The sequence below is a fragment of the Pempheris klunzingeri genome, chromosome 2 (genome assembly GCF_042242105.1).
Source record: "Pempheris klunzingeri isolate RE-2024b chromosome 2, fPemKlu1.hap1, whole genome shotgun sequence".
NCBI classification, from domain to species: domain Eukaryota; kingdom Metazoa; phylum Chordata; class Actinopteri; order Acropomatiformes; family Pempheridae; genus Pempheris; species Pempheris klunzingeri.
The window spans coordinates 18,389,323-18,407,200 of record NC_092013.1 but is presented as its reverse complement, the minus strand read 5'-3'; the positions used below and the strand labels follow the sequence as shown (position 1 = coordinate 18,407,200).

The window sequence follows — 17,878 nt, the reverse complement described above, 5'->3', positions numbered from 1 at the left end:
CACTGATGCATCAATGCTTTTAATCTGTTAAGGTGATATATGATAATACATCACTCACTTGCTGCTGGAGAAGCATTTTTACTTTTTGCTGATAATAGTCAATGATGGACTAGACTGTAACGGACTAAATGTACATTGCGATCCTGGTCTGAGTACTTCTTCCAATACTGCGTTTACGTTAATCTTAAGGATGAGTGATGCTCTTTTGAAAACAGCCCTGAGCACGTACAAACGGTCTGAAAGTCGTTGTGACGTGCCCTCCCTGGCAGTTTTACACAATTTCACACCTTGATTCATGCAACTCTGATGACTGACGCATGACTGCCACGGGACCTGAAGACTCACGTGACCTCAGGTGACATCAGCACGTGAACCAGTCAGAGGGGGTTAAAATGCCTCCAGTCTGACAGGCTTTACCAGTCAGGAGGAATGATGGAGCCTGTTGAATGAAAGGCAAAACAGCTTCCAGATGATTATCAAGATGATTTAAGGTGATCTTTGTTTCTGATCTCGTTTTTATCACTGACACAAGTAATATATCGTCTATGTTTTTAACCCTTTATGGGTAATAATTGCCAGAAAATTCTAATTTTTTGAAACTGGAGTGTTTATTGAACCTTCTGACAAACTACAAAAAAAAATTCTTTTTAAGTATAAAAAGTTTTAATTTGTATCATTTTTGCTACATCCGGCATTTTTGTGCAATTTATTGCTCACAGTTTGTTTATCTTCAACAAACAAAACATATAAAACACAGATAAAATACAAAAAAATATCCCACTGATGATGTAGAGGTGTATATATCAGACTTGGCATTCAAGGGTTAATCAATGGCTTGGTGGGATATCTGCTGATTCTTTTCCTCTGTGAGTAAAACTCCCTCCTCAAGTACAGATAATTGTATCAAGAGAGCAGATATGCATGGAACTTATCAATATCTGTCAAGGGTTTGTTATCATATCAAGGACTAGCCCAACCAAATCATTGCATTACACATAACTCCAGTGATATGGTCATACACTGAGTTTGAATTCCTTGTTATGTCACAAATGTGCCAATTATTAAGAAGTAAGGCCCCAGGGAGGAACTCATGACCCCTGGTTTACAAGACCGGTGCTCTAACCACTGAGCTATAGAGCCAGAGACAACCTCATTGGGAGTGATACAGAGAAAGTGATATAGCAGCATGGAAAGCACTAAAGGTGACTCCTTAACCACAGAATGGGGTACAGGCAGAAATCCACATGGTTTTTATACAGCTTTGTTTTTTAATTGGATGAACTGATCCTTTAAATTACAGCACCAGAACTCATGTGTGGATGGAAATTGTACAATACTGCCACCCAGTGGCTAAAAGCTGCTTGTACTGACTTTTTATTTGTGTATTTTTTATGTTAGACAAATCATGTGTTAAAACACCATATTCATTTTAAATTTAAATTTTTTTTTTAATACACAAATTAAGAGACAGTCAATATGTCACTTATGTAACTTCTATAGTCATGTAGACATGCACATACTGTACATAACCACCCAGGTATATACAGTACAAAGCAATCTATTTTTTTAAAGAAACATACAGAAAAACTTGACTTGTACATAAACGTTGTATGTTGTTAGACAATAAACATAGTTAAATGTTTATTTTTCTATCCTTGTACTGCTTTGTTGTACTTAATTTTAGCTGTATGTCTATTTCATATCTAATGACCACACAGAAATTAAACGAAATACAACTTTTATTTGTTCCCGCTTACCTTTACTTAAGTAAAAGTTCTAAGTAAAAGTCTTGCATTGCAAATGTTACTTAAGTAAGAAAATATAATCAGTATAATCAAGAAAATGTATTAAAAAGTATTCAAAGCACAAAAATGTCCCCTGTTACTGTTTATTATACAATATATTTCATTAGAAGATTATTCATGTACCTCAACTTCAGCTTTCTTTATGAATTAATCTGGTTTGTAAAAATCCAGAAAATACTGAGAAATGGCATCACATTTCCTCAGAGCCCAAAGTGACGCCTTCACAGCGCTTGTTTTGTCCAACCAACAACATTAAAATCCCAATTATTAAAATAATAAAAGGAAAATCAGCAACTCCTCACGTTTGTGAAGCTGGAACCATAAAATCTTTCCACATGAAAAACGACTTGAACGATTATCAAAATAGTTATCGATTAATATTCTGTCAATCAACTAACTGATTGATCAGCTAATTGTTTCAGCTGTACTTGTGACCTATATGCTGTCAGGTAGTTTCATTTACAACAAAACATCATATTTTATGAGCTCTTTGTGTATTTTGCTGGAAATAAATCTTTGTCATTTGTAAGGTAACCAAAGATAAGAGTAGTAATGTGAGTAAAAAGTATAATATTTCCCTCTGAGATGTAGAAACACTTTTAAAATTGTACTTAAGTGTGTACAGTAGTACGGTAGATACATACTAGGCCGCTTGGTTAGATTCCTCCATTGCACAATAGGTACAGTGAAAGAAGAATGAAAAAAAAACAGTTAATCATAATGTTATGAAACTATAATAATTAGAAATAATTACAACGTCAGCTGTGCTCAAATATATTGATTATATTCCAGCTGGGAACAGACTGCTGCATATTAGGCTTCCCCTTATATTTCATAACAGGTTCACTGTGACTCTGACGGGAGGAAATGAGGCCTGCGTTTGAAGGCTGAAGCTCTCAGTGCACGCGCACACGCGCACACACGCACACACACACACACACACACACACACACACACTCCTCCTGTCTGCTTGTCACCATCAGCAGTGACAGGAAGCGTCTGTCGCCGCTCGTTTTTTCATGTCGCGGTGCTGGATGGTTTATTTGAGCAGCTGCCTGTGTTTTCAACGTGTCTTAGGAGAGAAAAACTGTCACATCGTCCGCATCGTTTCTTTCATTTTTCATCATTTGCATACGGCTTAATTTTGTTGGCGGGTTTCAAAGTTATTAGAAAAGATATACTCGTCGAGGGAGGATTTCTACATTGAGAGCTGGAGATGACTTCTGGAGGTTTGGGCCTGGCCGAGGGTCTGGGACAGGACATCACTCAGGAGGAGTATGACTTCTCTGACCTGTTTCTGTATAATCCTCCTGGGGAGGATTTCCCTGTGGGCTGTGATAAAGGTGTGTATGCAGGAGTTATTCTGCTTTGGCAGAGACTTAACATAACCTCTCCTCTCCAATTACATCATGTTTTATTTGCAGTATTTTATCATGAGCGTGTAGAGATGGTGGCTTTATGGTGAGTTTGCAGGAGTAGGAATAGTAGTACAGTTAACATTTTAAAGTCCTCCTGCAGTCACAAAGTGTGTTACTTCACTTGTTGTTGAGCTTGATGTTTGAGCTTCAGTGAGTGTCACCAAAGAGAGGCAGCTGAGAGGGGAAAGTTTCTCTGTGATGACCATAAATCTGAGTTTAAGGCTTGGATGCACAAGATGATTAAGTGAATCAGATTGGCTGCCAAGCAGACTTTCATGTATATAGAAATGTATTTGGTCCTATGGTGCATAACATCATACAAAGACCAAACAAAAAAAGTACTTCACAAGTCAGAAATCTTAAATAGGAAACAAAAAAAAGTTACAATAGAAATTGTGAAAAATCTGTTTAAACATTTTTTTTATGTAGGAATGTACAAAATATTGACTGAGGAATGTACAAATGTGCACAGGATTTTTCACTGGAGCCGTAAATGTAAGTTTATGAATTTTTAATGGCGTAACTGAACACTTTGTGCAAAAGTTATATGATACAAGCTTTTACTGCATGAGCAGTATTTCTATGTCTTGTAACATATCCGGAGTGGATCTTGGAGTTATCTGAGGATGGTAGCAGAGGTTGGGTACTTTGCAGTAATAAACTACATAATTAATCCTCACTTTGGTTATTGACAGAAGACTCAGGTGCTCTCCTTCAGAATGACAACCAACCTCCCCTGCTGGTGGTCGACCACCACGCTGTCTACACCCCCAACCAGCCGGCCTCCACTCAGGACCCCTCCCCTCACAGCCCCACCGCAGAGCACCTGTCAGGGGCAGTGTTTGACTCTCTGGGGCTGGCATCTAGACCAGAGACCATCCCTGCTCCCAGCCCCAGGATTGAGATCACTCCATCTGGTGACTCTCTCAGCTCTCAGACCCTGGAGCCGAGCCCCGGCACCAAAGCTTTGGGGGCCTACAGGGAGTGTGTGAGCCCTGCCAGCAGTAACTCGTCCACAGGCTGGCCGGCAGAGGCGTGCTCTCCTTTGGCTTCACCTTGCGGCTCGCTCTCTAATGGAGGCAGCTGTGGCATGGTGTTGTCCGCCCTGGACCTCTGCCCGGGCCTCCAGGGCATCCACACTTCCTCGGCCCACTCCTCTCCAGGAGCTTCGCCTCGCAACAGCGTCACGGATGAGACCTTTCTCCTGCCTCAGGACCAACGCACCGCCTCGTCGCTTCCCCACCAGCGGTCCCGCTCTGCCTCGCCGCACGGAAAGCGGTCCTATGATCAGGCCCACCCCTGTCAGGGAGGCACTCCTGTCAAGCAGCGCTCCCGGAGCCCCAGCCCCATCCCCTCGCCCCACGAGCAGCAAGGGTCCTACATCCACCAATACCAGGCCCAAGCTGAGTTCCAGCCCGAAGCTCAGGCCTCCTCTGGAGTTCTGGAGGAGATGCTCAGCAGCCTCAGCTCCAGTCTACCCAGAGTGATTCCCTCTGCTGTGGTGCGAGATGCACATGGGCAGGCCCAGAGACAGGACTGTGTGTATGCAGAGGGGTATGACTGGGCCACTGAGCAGCCGAGGATGGGCAGGGCAGGGGCCGAAGTCAAGCCTGAAACCTTCTATATGCTCCCAGCTGTGTGGCCTCCTCCTCTCCCAGTCCATCACGGAGCAATGGGGTGTGTTGTTTGTCCTTTTTATTGCTAACAGAGAATTCATGTCTCTCTATTAGGCTCAAATGTAAGCTCAAATGACCAGTTATGAAGTACACCATGAAATGTGTTTTTGTCCTCCTCTACATTGTTCCGCCGTGTCGTTTCTTTTCTCCAGCGGCCTCTCCGTGGCTCCACTTCCACTTTTAGAGTGGCCGTTGCCCGGTCAGTCTGGTCAGTACGAGCTTCTTATCCAGCAACAGCCCAGATCTCACCACAGAGCTCACTATGAGACAGAGGGCAGTCGCGGAGCTGTAAAGACGTCGAACGGAGGGCACCCGGAAATTCAGGTGCTTTTTTTGTGTGTGTGTGTGTGTTTGTGTGTCGTGCCTGGAGGGTGTGGGGTGTGCAAAGGAGGAAAAAGCAAGCAAGGGAGAAAGATCACCCTCACCTCACATCCGCGTCACTGTCAGTTTTGTAAAGGAGAGATGAAGTAGCAGGAGAGATTGTAAATATAGGATGGTATTTCCTGGTTTATGCTGTGTTTATGTAAAGCCGGCAGCCATGCAAATGAATTAAAGAGCTTCATGTCACCCACAAGTCATCCCACAAGTTATTAGGACATGCACTGTTCCAGTGCTAAACAATACACCAACAGTTATGAATCAGGTAAATTATTGGTACATGTCTCTGGCTGATTTGCTCTGGTGAGTACATTTATGAGCCACTGCTGTTGCTTTTCCTGCCACTGTTGCACAAACAGACTATGCAAAGCAGTGTTCTTGCCATTCCAGTTAGATAGTGACCCGTTAAATCATCCCCACAGAGAAAAGAGATTTATTGTGCAGCCATGGACATTAATGGTATTAGTTTAATTCAGTGTGAAGCAGGCATTTAATCGCCTTTGTTGCCCGTACTAGCTCCGCGGTTACCAAGGCACAGCTCCACTGGGGCTGCAGGTCTTCATAGGGACAGCCGACGAGAGGCTCCTGAAACCCCACGCCTTCTACCAGGTCCACCGCATCACCGGGAAAACCGTCACCACTCCCAGCATGGAGAGGATGATCAATGGGACCAAAGTGTTGGAGATCCCTCTGGAGCCCAAGAACCACATGAGAGTGATGTGAGTATCCCAGAGAGACTGTGGGACACATTTCAACCAACAGTCACACGTGTGCAAACATTGTTCACTACCTCGTGCCTATTAAGTAGTCCTGCAGTCACAACTGTGGTGCTTTTACCCTTCATACTCCAGAGTCACAGAGACTGCACTGTGACATTTGTCTTCTTTGCATTTTCTATTGATAAAGTCTGAGATTCTGCCCATATCACTTTTTTTTGCCTTTTTTTGCTCCCAACAAGTTTCTGTTGCTGCAGACGGAAACATAATGTAAAATGCATCACTTCCTGTGAGCCAGGGAGTTTTTCCAAGAAAGACCTACCAGACTCTGGGTGTTACAGCAGCAAATGCTTTGATGAACTTGATGTACGATGAACCGCTGAAAAACAGTAGCAAAAACGTCATTTTTTGTCAAAATGTGAGAACAAAACCAGGTTATAACCGACTAACCGAAACAGAAGCGCTTCGGCCTGATTTCAGAACACGTTTTTCTTATGGGTTTTTTTCTGATATTTCACAGGATTGACTGTGTTGGAATCCTGAAGTTAAGAAATGCCGACATTGAGCTGAGGAACGGTGAGACGGACATTGGACGAAAAAACACACGCGTGCGTTTGGTGTTTCGTGTCCACATTCCTCAGCCTGGAGGACAGCTGATATCTCTTCAAATCGCCTCTGATCCTATTGAATGCTGTAAGGAGTGTTTGATTCTTGATTGGTTGAATTTGCTTCCTTTGGCTTAAGTCGTTACATCTAGTTTTGTAGAACTTGAAGTTTTATCTTTATTTTTCTATAATGCCACATTTCATCAGTCAATGACCAGGCAATTGTTGGCTTTAACATGGATGTTCACCAAGCTGTAGTAGTGAATATTGCAATTTCTAGAGGTAAATCATCAAAAGCCTGAGAAGCCACCTGCCCTGGAATTCTTTCCCACTAGATGTGTTTCTCCGTTTTCACAGCCCAGCGCTCAGCTCAGGAGCTCCCTGCAGTCGAGAGGCAGGACCTGGACCGATGCTCAGTGCTTGGTGGTCAACAAATGGTCCTTACTGGACAGAATTTCACCTCCGACTCCAAGGTGGTATTCTCGGAGAAGACACAAGGTGAGCACCCATACCTGTTTTTGATCTAACTGTAATCTAATTGTCCTCTCATGGGATGTTTGGCCATCTGAACTCTCACCTCACCCCAATTAAAGAGGCCTTGCCTGAGAGGTTAGAGGTTAGTAAGCTAACGTCGGTAACGTTAGTAACGTCATATTTAACGTACAAACGTGAGAGTGGTATCAATCTTCTCACTTAACTCTTAGCAGGAAAACCAACGAGCCTATGTCCCAAAATGTTGAACTGCTCTTTTAATACATCGTGTTGCGCGTCTAATTATCATGAAACCTCTTGGTGTGTGTGTTACGCTGATCTGGGATTGTTGTGTGTTTGTAGCTTTGGACTCCAAACAGGTTTATAGAATTAAGATAGACACCCAGATATGAATGTGGCCCTCTAATATCCTGCTCGAGTGTATCCACCTACTCATTTAGTATTTGTATTTTGAGATTATTTGCATATTGCCCGGGCGGCACCGACTTTCAATGACGCACATCCTTCCTTCTGCCCCCACTTTTAACTTTTAACAAAATGAGCCATTGTTTTAAACTTTTACTGTTATACTGGAGGTGACAACCTCTATTTATTTTTGCATGGAAATTTCTCACCCCTTTACTGCTCCTTCTGCCCACACAACGTTCTTTGGTTACATGGTTTGAGAGCAGGATGGGCACAGTCGACTGCATATAAGCCTCCCTGTTGCTTGGTGTGGGGTTTTATGCAACAGGATGTGGTTTGGCAGACTGATAAAGATTCAGACCCAGAGCCGAGGCTTTGTTTTTTTTTTTCGTGTTTTTTTTCAAAGCGTGGGTAGAAAACAGAAACAGCAGGTAAAAACTGAGGTGGGATTGACATACTAAACCAGACATAAAAGAGAAACTTGTTTTCCACTGTTGGTGTGTACAGTAAATGTGCTCACACTCTGTACTGTGGAAGGATTGGCGCCATCAGATTACATTTTTTACAAATTAAACTTTTTAAAAACAATAGTTTAACATTATAAATGTGCCTGGTTACTTTTCTCCCGTGAGTTTGATGAGAAGATCAATACCACTCACGCATCCAACCACCTTAGCTTAGCCCAAAGACTGGGAGCAGTGGGGAACAAGCTGCCAAAGGTTGTCTGCACCTTTCTTAATCCATCTAATCCCTGTCATGAAAGCAAATCAGTATTTCCCAACATGTTAAAACTACTGCTTTAAACTTCCACTACTTTAATGTCTGTGCACCGTATTCCTTCTGCTTTCAGATGGGCGGCAAATCTGGGAGGTGGAGGCCACCGTGGACAGAGACAAAACACAAGCTGTGAGTTTACTTCCATACTGACACATGCAGAGAGGCAGCAGCATCATTTTACACAAGCTATGATTTTTTAGCTGTATTTGATCATTTAGACAGAACAGGAAGCAAAACACTACACCTAGGACCATACTTTACTGACCTTACCCCTTTACCTCAACCAGCTTCTATGTGTATCCTATTAAAAGAATTTTATTTTTGCTACTGATTCTGATCAGAAACACACACAAGAGAAATTTGCGGCAGCCTACGCCTCTCTGTTTCGACATGACAGTTTGAAGTGTGATAAGCTTTTTCTCTTGTGCCTCATCTCCATATCCAGAACATGCTGTTTCTTGAGGTCCCTCCATACCGAGACCGGACCATTTCCCAGCCAGCCAAAGTCAACTTCTACGTCATCAACGGGAAGAAGAAACGCAGTCAGCCTCAGCACTTCATCTTCACTCCTGTGATAGGTATGTATCTGTCAGCCATCTCAGCTCTGCCATCACAGGAGGACGAGGGGGTACCTTGAATGTCTGAGGCAACTGAAAGGTCGACAGCTTAAACCCTGGGGTCAGCGAGGGGAATCAGGACTGTGGGTCTGAGAAAATATAATTCTCACCTCTATTAGTACAAACATCCTGCTGACAGACTTGACGCAACGCACTTCACGTGTCTTTGGACCTTTGCTGTTACAATGATGGCATTTAATGTCTAAACGTTAAACAGGTTGTAATGTTGCTAATGTGGCAAACAGGTACTAAGTCATCCATCCTTTGATCACATCAAACTTAGAGAAGACAGGAAATCAAAGCACTTTAATCAGATTAGATCTAATTGCTATACACCGTCTGTCTATGATTCTCATTTTACGCTGATCTTACAAGAAACCAGTCCCAATAACGAGAAATCAGTCAGTCAGTAGCTGTTAGCAGTGAACTGTAGCCACAACACAGGTTTGTATGTAGGAAGACAACTCTCACTTGCTTTTAAGCGGGAAAATCTGTCACTCTGCTAACTGCTTTTGTTTTCACTAACGCTCTCTCCACCTACATGTAATGGCTACAGCTGAAATGCAGAACAACACTTTCACTGATGATGATAAGCGTTTTAGGAAATGTCACTAACTGAAGGAGGAATAGATGAGGCAGGGTGAGGGGAAATTGGTACATGAAAGAAATGTAAATTTTGGTACTTTACCATGAAATGTATATATATATATCGGTGGAATTAAATCACAACAAAATCAGTCATTATAACAGTTTTTAAGCTGTGCTAGCAGCATGGCTCTTTGAATGGCAGTGTCGGTCCACCGCATTGATAAAGACGGAAATATCCCAACAACTATTAGATGGATTGAAGTCACATTTAGGGCAGACGTGCATGGCCACCAGAGGAGGAAGCCTAATAACTTTGACGATCCGCTGACTTTTAATAGCGCTATCCTCTGGCCACATTTTTAATTCACCCAGTATTTCGGTGTATTATCAGATTACCAGGATAACTAATGCCATTCCCATCAGACTCAGCTGCGCTCTGTGGTTAGTTGTCAGTAATAAATGTTAGCATACAGGCTAAACTAAGATGGCGAACCTGTTAAATATTACCAGCTAAACATCAACATGTTAGCATCGTCACTCATTCTCACTCACTCACATACAGTAGAGCCTCTCAGAGATGCTAGTGTGGATGCAGACTCTTTATCCTATTTCTGTATTTGTTCTCCTGTCAGTGAGCTAATGATGTATCATTATTGATCGCTCTCATCTTCCATGATCAAATAATCTTTTTTGTATTCTAGCCATCAAAGCAGAACCACAGGACGACTACCAGTTGAATTCCTACAGCTACTCAGATAATCAGTCTCTGTCTGGCCTGTCAATGAAGTCGCTCTACCATCACCTGGAGCATGACAGCAACCTCCAAGCCTGGAATGTATCTCCATCTATGTACCATCTGACCACCGTAGACCCCAGAGCGCATGCGCTAACTCCTGATCCGCTGGACAACCAATCAGGCTATTACCAGTCCAGAGCCACCACTCTGATCAACAGCCCCGTGCTGTACCACACTGCAAACCAACGTTACGGCAACTGTGGTGCCGCCCTTCCCGGTGGTTCCCCAATCGCTTCCCACTCTGCCTCCATTCCTAGCCAGTGTGTCAGTGCCAGAGCCCCTGTGGGCAAACGGGGCGAATGCCCTCAGGTCGGCGATTCATTCGAGGCATGTTTGATGTCAAGACATCAGAGTTTTGTGCAGGCAGCGCTGCCACTGGGAAAGTCACCACCTTCAAGATACATCCAAGGTCATGCTCAGGGGAAGGCTGGAGGACGGGTGGAGCCAGGCGGTCAGATCGGTTCTGGTAGAGGAAACTACGAGGAACGATGTCCAGAAAGGGTCACAGTCAAACAAGAGAACCTCCGCTATGCTTACCTGGAGGATGGTGAGTATTCCTGTTCTGTACTGCTTTCCTAAAGGAGTCATTCGTTTGAAGCGCTGGTTACCAAACAGCATCTGAGGAAGCACGCCCACCTAATGCAGAGATCAGCGAGAAAGTATTCAGGGTTTAAACGTCTCTCCTAAACGGTTGCTTTTTCATTCATCACATGATTACTTTTGTCATTTTTCGTGCACTCAAAGACCTTTGAGGAGAGACTAATTGAAGGTCTGTGTCATTTTCTCTCTAGACACCGCCTTTTAGTGCGACTCTTCTGAATAGCTCAAGCAATTTTTCCTTCAGACATGTTTGGACAACAGGTCATATGAACTTGTTTGTTTCAAGTGTACCACAGCTGTAATCAGTGAGTCTTTATGTTCTGTATTTGATAGTCTAATATACAACAGTGTCAAGAGAGTAATTGGCAGCACATTTGCATTCTGCCTCAATCAGTCAGTAACTCAGGGTCTGAATCTTGTCTGTTTGGTTTCTAATGGATCTATTTCTGTCTCTGCTTCAGCCTTTTTTTTGGTTTGAAAAAGTCCTCCACAATCCAACAGATCACTGAAATGTTCAGCTGAACTGTAGAAGATACTGTATTAACTGCTTCACAAGAAACAAAAAAAGCATTCAAACTAAGTTTGATGTGCCATATTGAAGCTTGGGGGATGGGTAATTGTGGTCCAGTGTGCAAATGCACACAAGCACACTGCAACTGTACGCTTGCAAATCCTTTCCTGTGGTTTTCTGTTGGGCTTTCTATCCACTTTCCTATCTCTCTTTCGGTCTCACTCACTCTCACACACATGCAAACAGGCGCTTTGTGAGCAGCCCAGCCTCATTTGAAATAAGGCAAATACAACTTTCTTGTGATTCCTGACGTATTTGAGGATGATCAAGGAGAAAGAGGCAACGCCACCATGAAGTGAGAGAACAAGTGGGGTACCTTGACCTTGTTTGCTGTGAGGCCATGGTTTCTGTTTACACCTCTGTGATAGAAGACCGTACAGGAAGTTTGCTTTATTGGCAAATGCATGCAGACACACCTGTGATTATAAAGAAGCAGCAATGTCCTTTGTTCTGACTGAGGTAATAGAGTTTAAGTGACTACAACAGTCTGTTTTACTGAGCATCAGAGGCAACCTAACCAATATTTAATATCATGTTCATGTTATTGTGTCCATTAGTTACAGTTTCTTGAGATAATATTTAATATGGATAATATTTTTATTCTGTGAAAAGATTCCCATGCCACAATTGTGCTTATTTTTGTTAGGAAAGAGATCAGACAGTCATCCATCCAGAAACTATCAAACATAAATCTGTGGTGAATAAAGTAGAGACATCTAGTGTGCATTAAAGTCATTGCAATATTTTACATCATCACTGTAGAGTTATTATTGTACTGATTTATGTAAATGCATGTACAACATTTTGAGGGATGTAAACTATGTCCCAGGTTCATGTCTGGCTGGGAACCTTAGTTGTCTTATCTCTCTCCCTCTTTATTTCCTTTCATCTCTTTACTGGCTCTCATAAAAGCATAAAATGCCCCAAAAAACATGACTTTGGCAACTCCAACTGGTAGCATTAAAGCAAACCCCTGTTGTAGACAGCATAATCCCCTGATCCTCCAACAAATCAAACAAGGAAGCTGAGGATGAATGAGGTGAAAGCAACAGCAGATTTGACTCATTTGACTTACGTATAAAAAAGAAAAATGTAGATGATACATTAAGCATACAAGATGATTTCCTTTAAAGTGTTACATTAAATAAGCACTGTAGCTGTGGACGTTGAAGTTTCTGACCACTATTTGTAATGTTTTCCAGTGAATGACATCATCAGAAGAGACCTGAAAGGCCACAGTGGAGAGTGATCCTGGAGGCCGGCAGCAGTCCTAATCACATTTATGTTTAAAAGCTGTTAACAGAGCATGTGGACTTCAGGAACTATGAATATAAAGTCCTGATTGTGCCTGAGGAAGTTTGTACTATTAAGATTTGCTATAAAAAAAATAAACTGGATTGGTGGCTGACATTGAAGGCACGTATTAGAACGTGATCCACCTCAGGCTTTTGTTGATTTTATTTCAAATAAGACATAGTGTTGGTGTGAAGGGTAGCCGTTCACTAGGCACTATTCACCTTTCAAACTCAGCAAGTTATAACATTATATTTCAAGAAACAGGTCAGCTCTTTGTTAGCCTTCAATATTTTCATATCTTAGCAAAGGTAGTAGACAATGTCTTATACCTTAAACTGTATCTATTTTGTCTTTATTTTAAAGTGTTTGGCCTCTTTCTGTTCATATATTTGTACAATTGTGCCTTGTGAGCATGTATAAAATATTTTATATTAAATAAACTCTGTTTATATGAATCTGTATGGTTGCATTTTGATCAGGAAAGGACTGAAGAGTACATCAAATATTCTCAATTAACACATTTCATCTCATTTCAAAGCTTTTGTCTTTGAAATGACATGAAGTTGTCTTTTATGAAAAATAACTTACTCTTCAGTAACCAGTAATACAAAAATGTCAAATTTTTGGTATATTTAAAAGGTACTCATTCTGAAAAATCATTTTTGAGTGTTGAGTTGTTGATCCAACACCATGTACATCCAGTTTTTTTTATGTCCAAATACTGAACATGAGTAGTTTAACTATTTTCATGCATCACCTGTAAGCTTTAAGTAACCAAGCTGCTTGCTACTGCTGTAAGATAAACACAGGAAAGTGAAATATAGATCCACAATATCTAACACTTTCCTCTCAAAGTAGCGAGAGCTACAGTAGACTTTTTTTCCCTATTTTTTAAGCCCCACATAACGATAAAAGTCAGTTTAATTGAGTATTGAGTAGAGTTGAATATGAACACTAGGGGGCGATGTTTTCAAACCAATCATTTACCGCACCGGAAGTGAGTCGCTGGTTTGCGGCGTCACTTCCGCTCCGTGGAGGAAGGGGTTTGTTTCTTGTGTTGTTTAGTTAAATTAGCATCTTTCCTTCTTAGTGTTTCATGGCTTTATTTTTTTCACTCTGACTTTCATGTTTTACGTTGCTGCAACAACAAAGAAGAGCCAAGTATCCGCGCCACTGGTACGTTTTTCTTCCTCACATTTACTGTGTTCATGCATATCAAAGTGTGAACTGTAACGCTAGCTAGCCACACTGCTTTGCTACGCTGTAAATCTGCCCCAGCTTGGTCTGTTGTCCGTGCTCTGTCTGCAATAAACAATAAAAAATATGCAGTGAAGCGTGACTATATGATATTGATTCTCCAGGACTGTCTTTTGTTATAAGTTACATGTCCATAGTGTGGGTGGGGCTATAGCAATACTGGGATGTGCCCCGCTAAAACCCCCTTTGACACCCCCAAACACCACATTTTGGGATATATTATTCCTGCTAACTGTGACCTTGTTGTTTGCACAGGTAGGTCACTGAAGACTAACCGACTAAACAGCCAATCCGCAGCATCATGTCTGTAGATCTGGACCTGTCCACCCCAGAGGTCCCTGAGCCCACCTTTCTAGAGAGCGTGCTGCGCTACGGGCTGTTTCTGGGTGCCATCTTCCAGCTCATCTGCATCCTGGCTGTCATCTTCCCCACATCCAAGGGACATGAGCAAGTAGGTAGACACCAAGGCAGGGAGAGGAGCAGGCCTCCCCCCTTTACAACAGTGTTTCCCATGCTTTGGGGTTGGGTGTGGGTCAGGTAATGTACTGTGACTGGTCAGGGTCAGGGCATATGTGAGAGCAGAATGAATCCCCATTAAGGGCTTGCTTTGGCGTACCTGTCAACTCGGTGCTAATATTTAAAATGATCTAAGTATTTCGATTGAATCACTTGCTCTTATGAGGTGTTTTTCCTTTTATGTGATACCTGACATTAGAGGATGAAGACATGATGGGGAGAAATAGGGTACTGATGTGTAACAAATGTTGCTGTCGAACCCAAGATGTCACATTTACGTTCTGCACGCATTCATCTACTTTGCCATAGGATGCATACAGTCAATTTACCCTGTTAATCAATCTGAATTTGTTCTCACTGTGCTGTTGTATTTAAGTAATTGATAAAAGGTCTAGATGGGGGCAGCAGTTTACAAGTCTGGAACCAGGTTACTGCCAAGTTAATAAATGACCAAATCAAATTAATATCTTTGTTGTACTCAAGGAAGTTTCTCCACGCAGATTTCTAAATCTTATTTAGACTTTTTGTGATGGGGTTTGAGTGCCGTATGTGTTTTCTAAGTGTGATAACATGAGCATTTCTCACAAACTACCTGAAATGTGAAATGTTAATGTTTACAATAAGTCAAGAGTTGCACGTGTGTGTGTTCGCTCACTGATCTAATTAGACTTTTTCATTGTCACTTGAATTGGGAATGAAAGATGTCTTACTCAAGAAGAGGTGACAGTTCTTAAGACTGCATTGACAGCCCACAGTCACATTCACTGATTAAGCTGCCAGTCCGTAGGCAGTGCAAATGACTTGTGTCTTAATCATACACTCATTTGGCTTCACATAATGTATTTTGACAATACACACACGCCTTGCCTGTTTGTCCTGAAGAAACCTTACAATTTTGACATAACATCTCAGTGGAAGACTGAATGTTTTGTTTTGTAATAGTTTCACTAACAGCAGAAGGGGTGCAACACATTATTCTCTATAGTGGCCACATTTGACATTAGAATAATACTAATATCCATATATATAAAGAAAATTAGAAGTATTTGCAGTGTGGCACAGCTGCTGAAATCAGTCTAATTAGGAAAATGGTTAAATTAATATCTTCTTGTATCATCTTGCTGACAGCTCTACTGATTCAACAATGACACCTTTTGTGTAAAAAGAATTCCGGCAGAATGTCACCACTCAGTATTTCTAAAAGACGGAGAAAGCAGACGTCAATTAGCAAGAGTAGTGCTGAATATCTTATTTTTGAAACTCCATGAAGACGGAGCCACCAAGGGCTACTCTCACAATCTCCGTGCTAACAACTGCCAGGAGAGATTATTTATAGACAAGACCAATTAAATCCACTGTCTAATTATTCTATTTTCAGACGTTGTCATCAGATGCACTGATTACACTCCACAGTATGTCGCCATTCCATCCGTCACAGCAGCCTGCCGGCGCTCTGCCTCACCACAGGAAAGAAAGTTGCACTCTCAGAAACAGTGCTGACAACAAAAGTGCTGAAGCACGTCTGAATTTCTTTTGTTTCTCGTGCGTGTATAACTCTGCTCCAAAAACTTATTCCATTCAGCCGTCCATTTAACTGAGATAAGTAGAGTCTGAAATATCTGAAGTGAAAACTGTAACAAACATATCACTTGTTATCTCTAATCATTGACCCCTTTTGCACAGTATATTGGATAAAACACAAACGGTTTCATGACGAGATTCACTTTGAAAACAATACAGTGGAAAATGCTGCAAGTGCGAGTGTCAGACAGCAAAAGCATTATTGGAACACATCTTCAAAACTTCAAAGCTTATCTAATCATGCTCATGACTCAGAGGGTTTGTTGTGAAGTTTCAGGGAATCTAATGTTTCCTGTGTTTGCTCTGCAGGAGGAGACCGAGTCCACTGATGGCAAGGCCGCTGAACAGATGAAGAAACCTAAAGGACCAGCAGCTCCAATTCGACAGAAACCAAAGAAAGAGAGCAAAAAGAAGCGATAGATAGCTGTGTGTGTGTGTGTGTGTGTGTGTGTGTGTGCGTGCGTGTGTGTGTGTGTGCGCGTGTGCATGCGTGTGTGTTACCTGCTTGTATGAATGGGTGTGTGTGGTCATGAGTGACTCAACATTGACAGTTATCAACACAGTTACATGAAACACTTATGTCCATTATGACAATACGAAATGATGCACATTTAATTTGAGAGCCTTCAGAATGACCTCGAACGATTTGTCCTTTTCATATTCAACACAGTATTACAAAGAGCGAATGGTCATCGTGTTATGCAGCTTTACATTTTATTGGGTATATTTGTTTTGCTTTTAATTTCTTTTCTAATTGAATGTCATTCATTGAATAATATGTGTATTGCATCAGACAAATAAATGCATAGTGTAGTCATTCACCTCGGCTGTTTATAGTCATTACTAAGTTTCAGTTTGGTTTTAAGTTAGTTAGATTGAGGTCATGTCCTGTCCTTACATCCTTACATCCACTGCGTTTGTATGGCTGAATACATCATGATTTCCTTGTAAAGCAATAATTTAGTGGCACACGAATAGCCTGTTTCACTGCAGGTAAAGTATATATAATATTTTTTGATAGTCAGACACAGTTGGTGATACCTGCAGTAGTTAGGGAATCCAAAAATTAAGTTACATGGGAAGATCGAACCAAATAAGATGGTCATAGTTTAGAAAAAAATAACTCCCATTCACTGAAAGTATTTGTGTGTTTGTCAGTCATTCTATACTTATGAGGGTTCTTTTTAACTGTAAAGATCAATAAATAGGCTCTAAAAGTCAGCACTGGTCAGACTTCATTATGACCTATAGGCCTACCTGGATGTGACATAATCCCGATTGAACAAAGAAAACACTGATTTGTACCGTTTTTTTAAGGAATTTGGACGAATTATTCTGGTTTTATTTGAGAAATAGAGTGATTTTTTTCGTATTTCTAAACTTGAACTTCAGATGTTTGAAATTTGTTTCCAAGTAGTCCCGGTCCTCTCCTCTGAGTGGGCTAGAGTTCTGCAGCGGATTAAAATCTCTGATTACCGGACACCTGTTCGGCCTCATAACGGTAAAGTGTTAATATTAATGCGCCAAACGTTAAACTGGCCGCTCATAAGAGGAAGTGTCTGTCGCTTAGCAACGGATTCTGTTAGCTAGCACTGAAGCTAACTTCTGGGTGACGGGAGGGATTTGTGTACATTTTGTGGCGTGTAGTTGGGGTTACTTTTCAAAAAAAAAAACCCCAACAACTTCTCCATCGTGACTCCAGGAGCTAGTGGTGCTGTCGTGCCTGCAAACGGCGTCGAGTTACGCAACACGACGTGAATCTTTTCGCCTCCGCCGCTGCTGCG

The 17,878-nt window shown here is 41.8% G+C and overlaps 2 protein-coding genes across 3 annotated transcripts; both read left to right on the top strand.

Moving 5' to 3' along the window:
• Positions 1–2,835: 2,835 nt before the first annotated feature.
• Positions 2,836–13,195, top strand: LOC139219116 (nuclear factor of activated T-cells, cytoplasmic 2). Its single transcript, XM_070850918.1, has 10 exons — positions 2,836–3,148; positions 3,919–4,900; positions 5,052–5,223; positions 5,794–5,996; positions 6,514–6,686; positions 6,956–7,096; positions 8,346–8,401; positions 8,718–8,850; positions 10,179–10,820; positions 12,647–13,195. Exons 1-10 carry the CDS (start codon positions 3,022–3,024, stop codon positions 12,691–12,693), a joined length of 2,676 nt encoding a protein of 891 aa, XP_070707019.1. The 5' UTR covers positions 2,836–3,021; the 3' UTR covers positions 12,694–13,195.
• Positions 13,196–13,764: 569 nt separating this feature from the next.
• Positions 13,765–16,910, top strand: manbal (mannosidase beta like). Of its 2 annotated transcripts, none has more exons than XM_070847896.1 (3): positions 13,765–13,916; positions 14,257–14,448; positions 16,404–16,910. In XM_070847896.1, the coding sequence occupies exons 2-3, from the start codon at positions 14,299–14,301 to the stop codon at positions 16,512–16,514; spliced, it is 261 nt and encodes an 86-aa protein (XP_070703997.1). In that variant the 5' UTR covers positions 13,765–13,916; positions 14,257–14,298; the 3' UTR covers positions 16,515–16,910. The 2 variants fall into 2 exon arrangements, with proteins under 2 accessions (XP_070703997.1, XP_070703988.1); XM_070847887.1 differs by having other exon boundaries at positions 14,253–14,448.
• The last annotated feature ends 968 nt before the right edge of the window (positions 16,911–17,878 follow it).

What these genes read in the sequence shown, in the direction of transcription:
- LOC139219116 (XM_070850918.1), top strand. Translation starts at nt 3,022, where the DNA reads ATGACTTCTGGAGGTTTGGGCCTGGCCGAGGGTCTGGGACAGGACATC. An exon ending in GTCCATCACGGAGCAATGGG is followed by an intron (nt 4,901 to 5,051) that starts GTGTGTTGTTTG and finishes TCTTTTCTCCAG; the next exon opens with CGGCCTCTCCGTGGCTCCAC. An exon ending in GAGGGCACCCGGAAATTCAG is followed by an intron (nt 5,224 to 5,793) that starts GTGCTTTTTTTG and finishes TGCCCGTACTAG; the next exon opens with CTCCGCGGTTACCAAGGCAC.
- manbal (XM_070847896.1), top strand. Translation starts at nt 14,299, where the DNA reads ATGTCTGTAGATCTGGACCTGTCCACCCCAGAGGTCCCTGAGCCCACC. An exon ending in CATCCAAGGGACATGAGCAA is followed by an intron (nt 14,449 to 16,403) that starts GTAGGTAGACAC and finishes TTTGCTCTGCAG; the next exon opens with GAGGAGACCGAGTCCACTGA.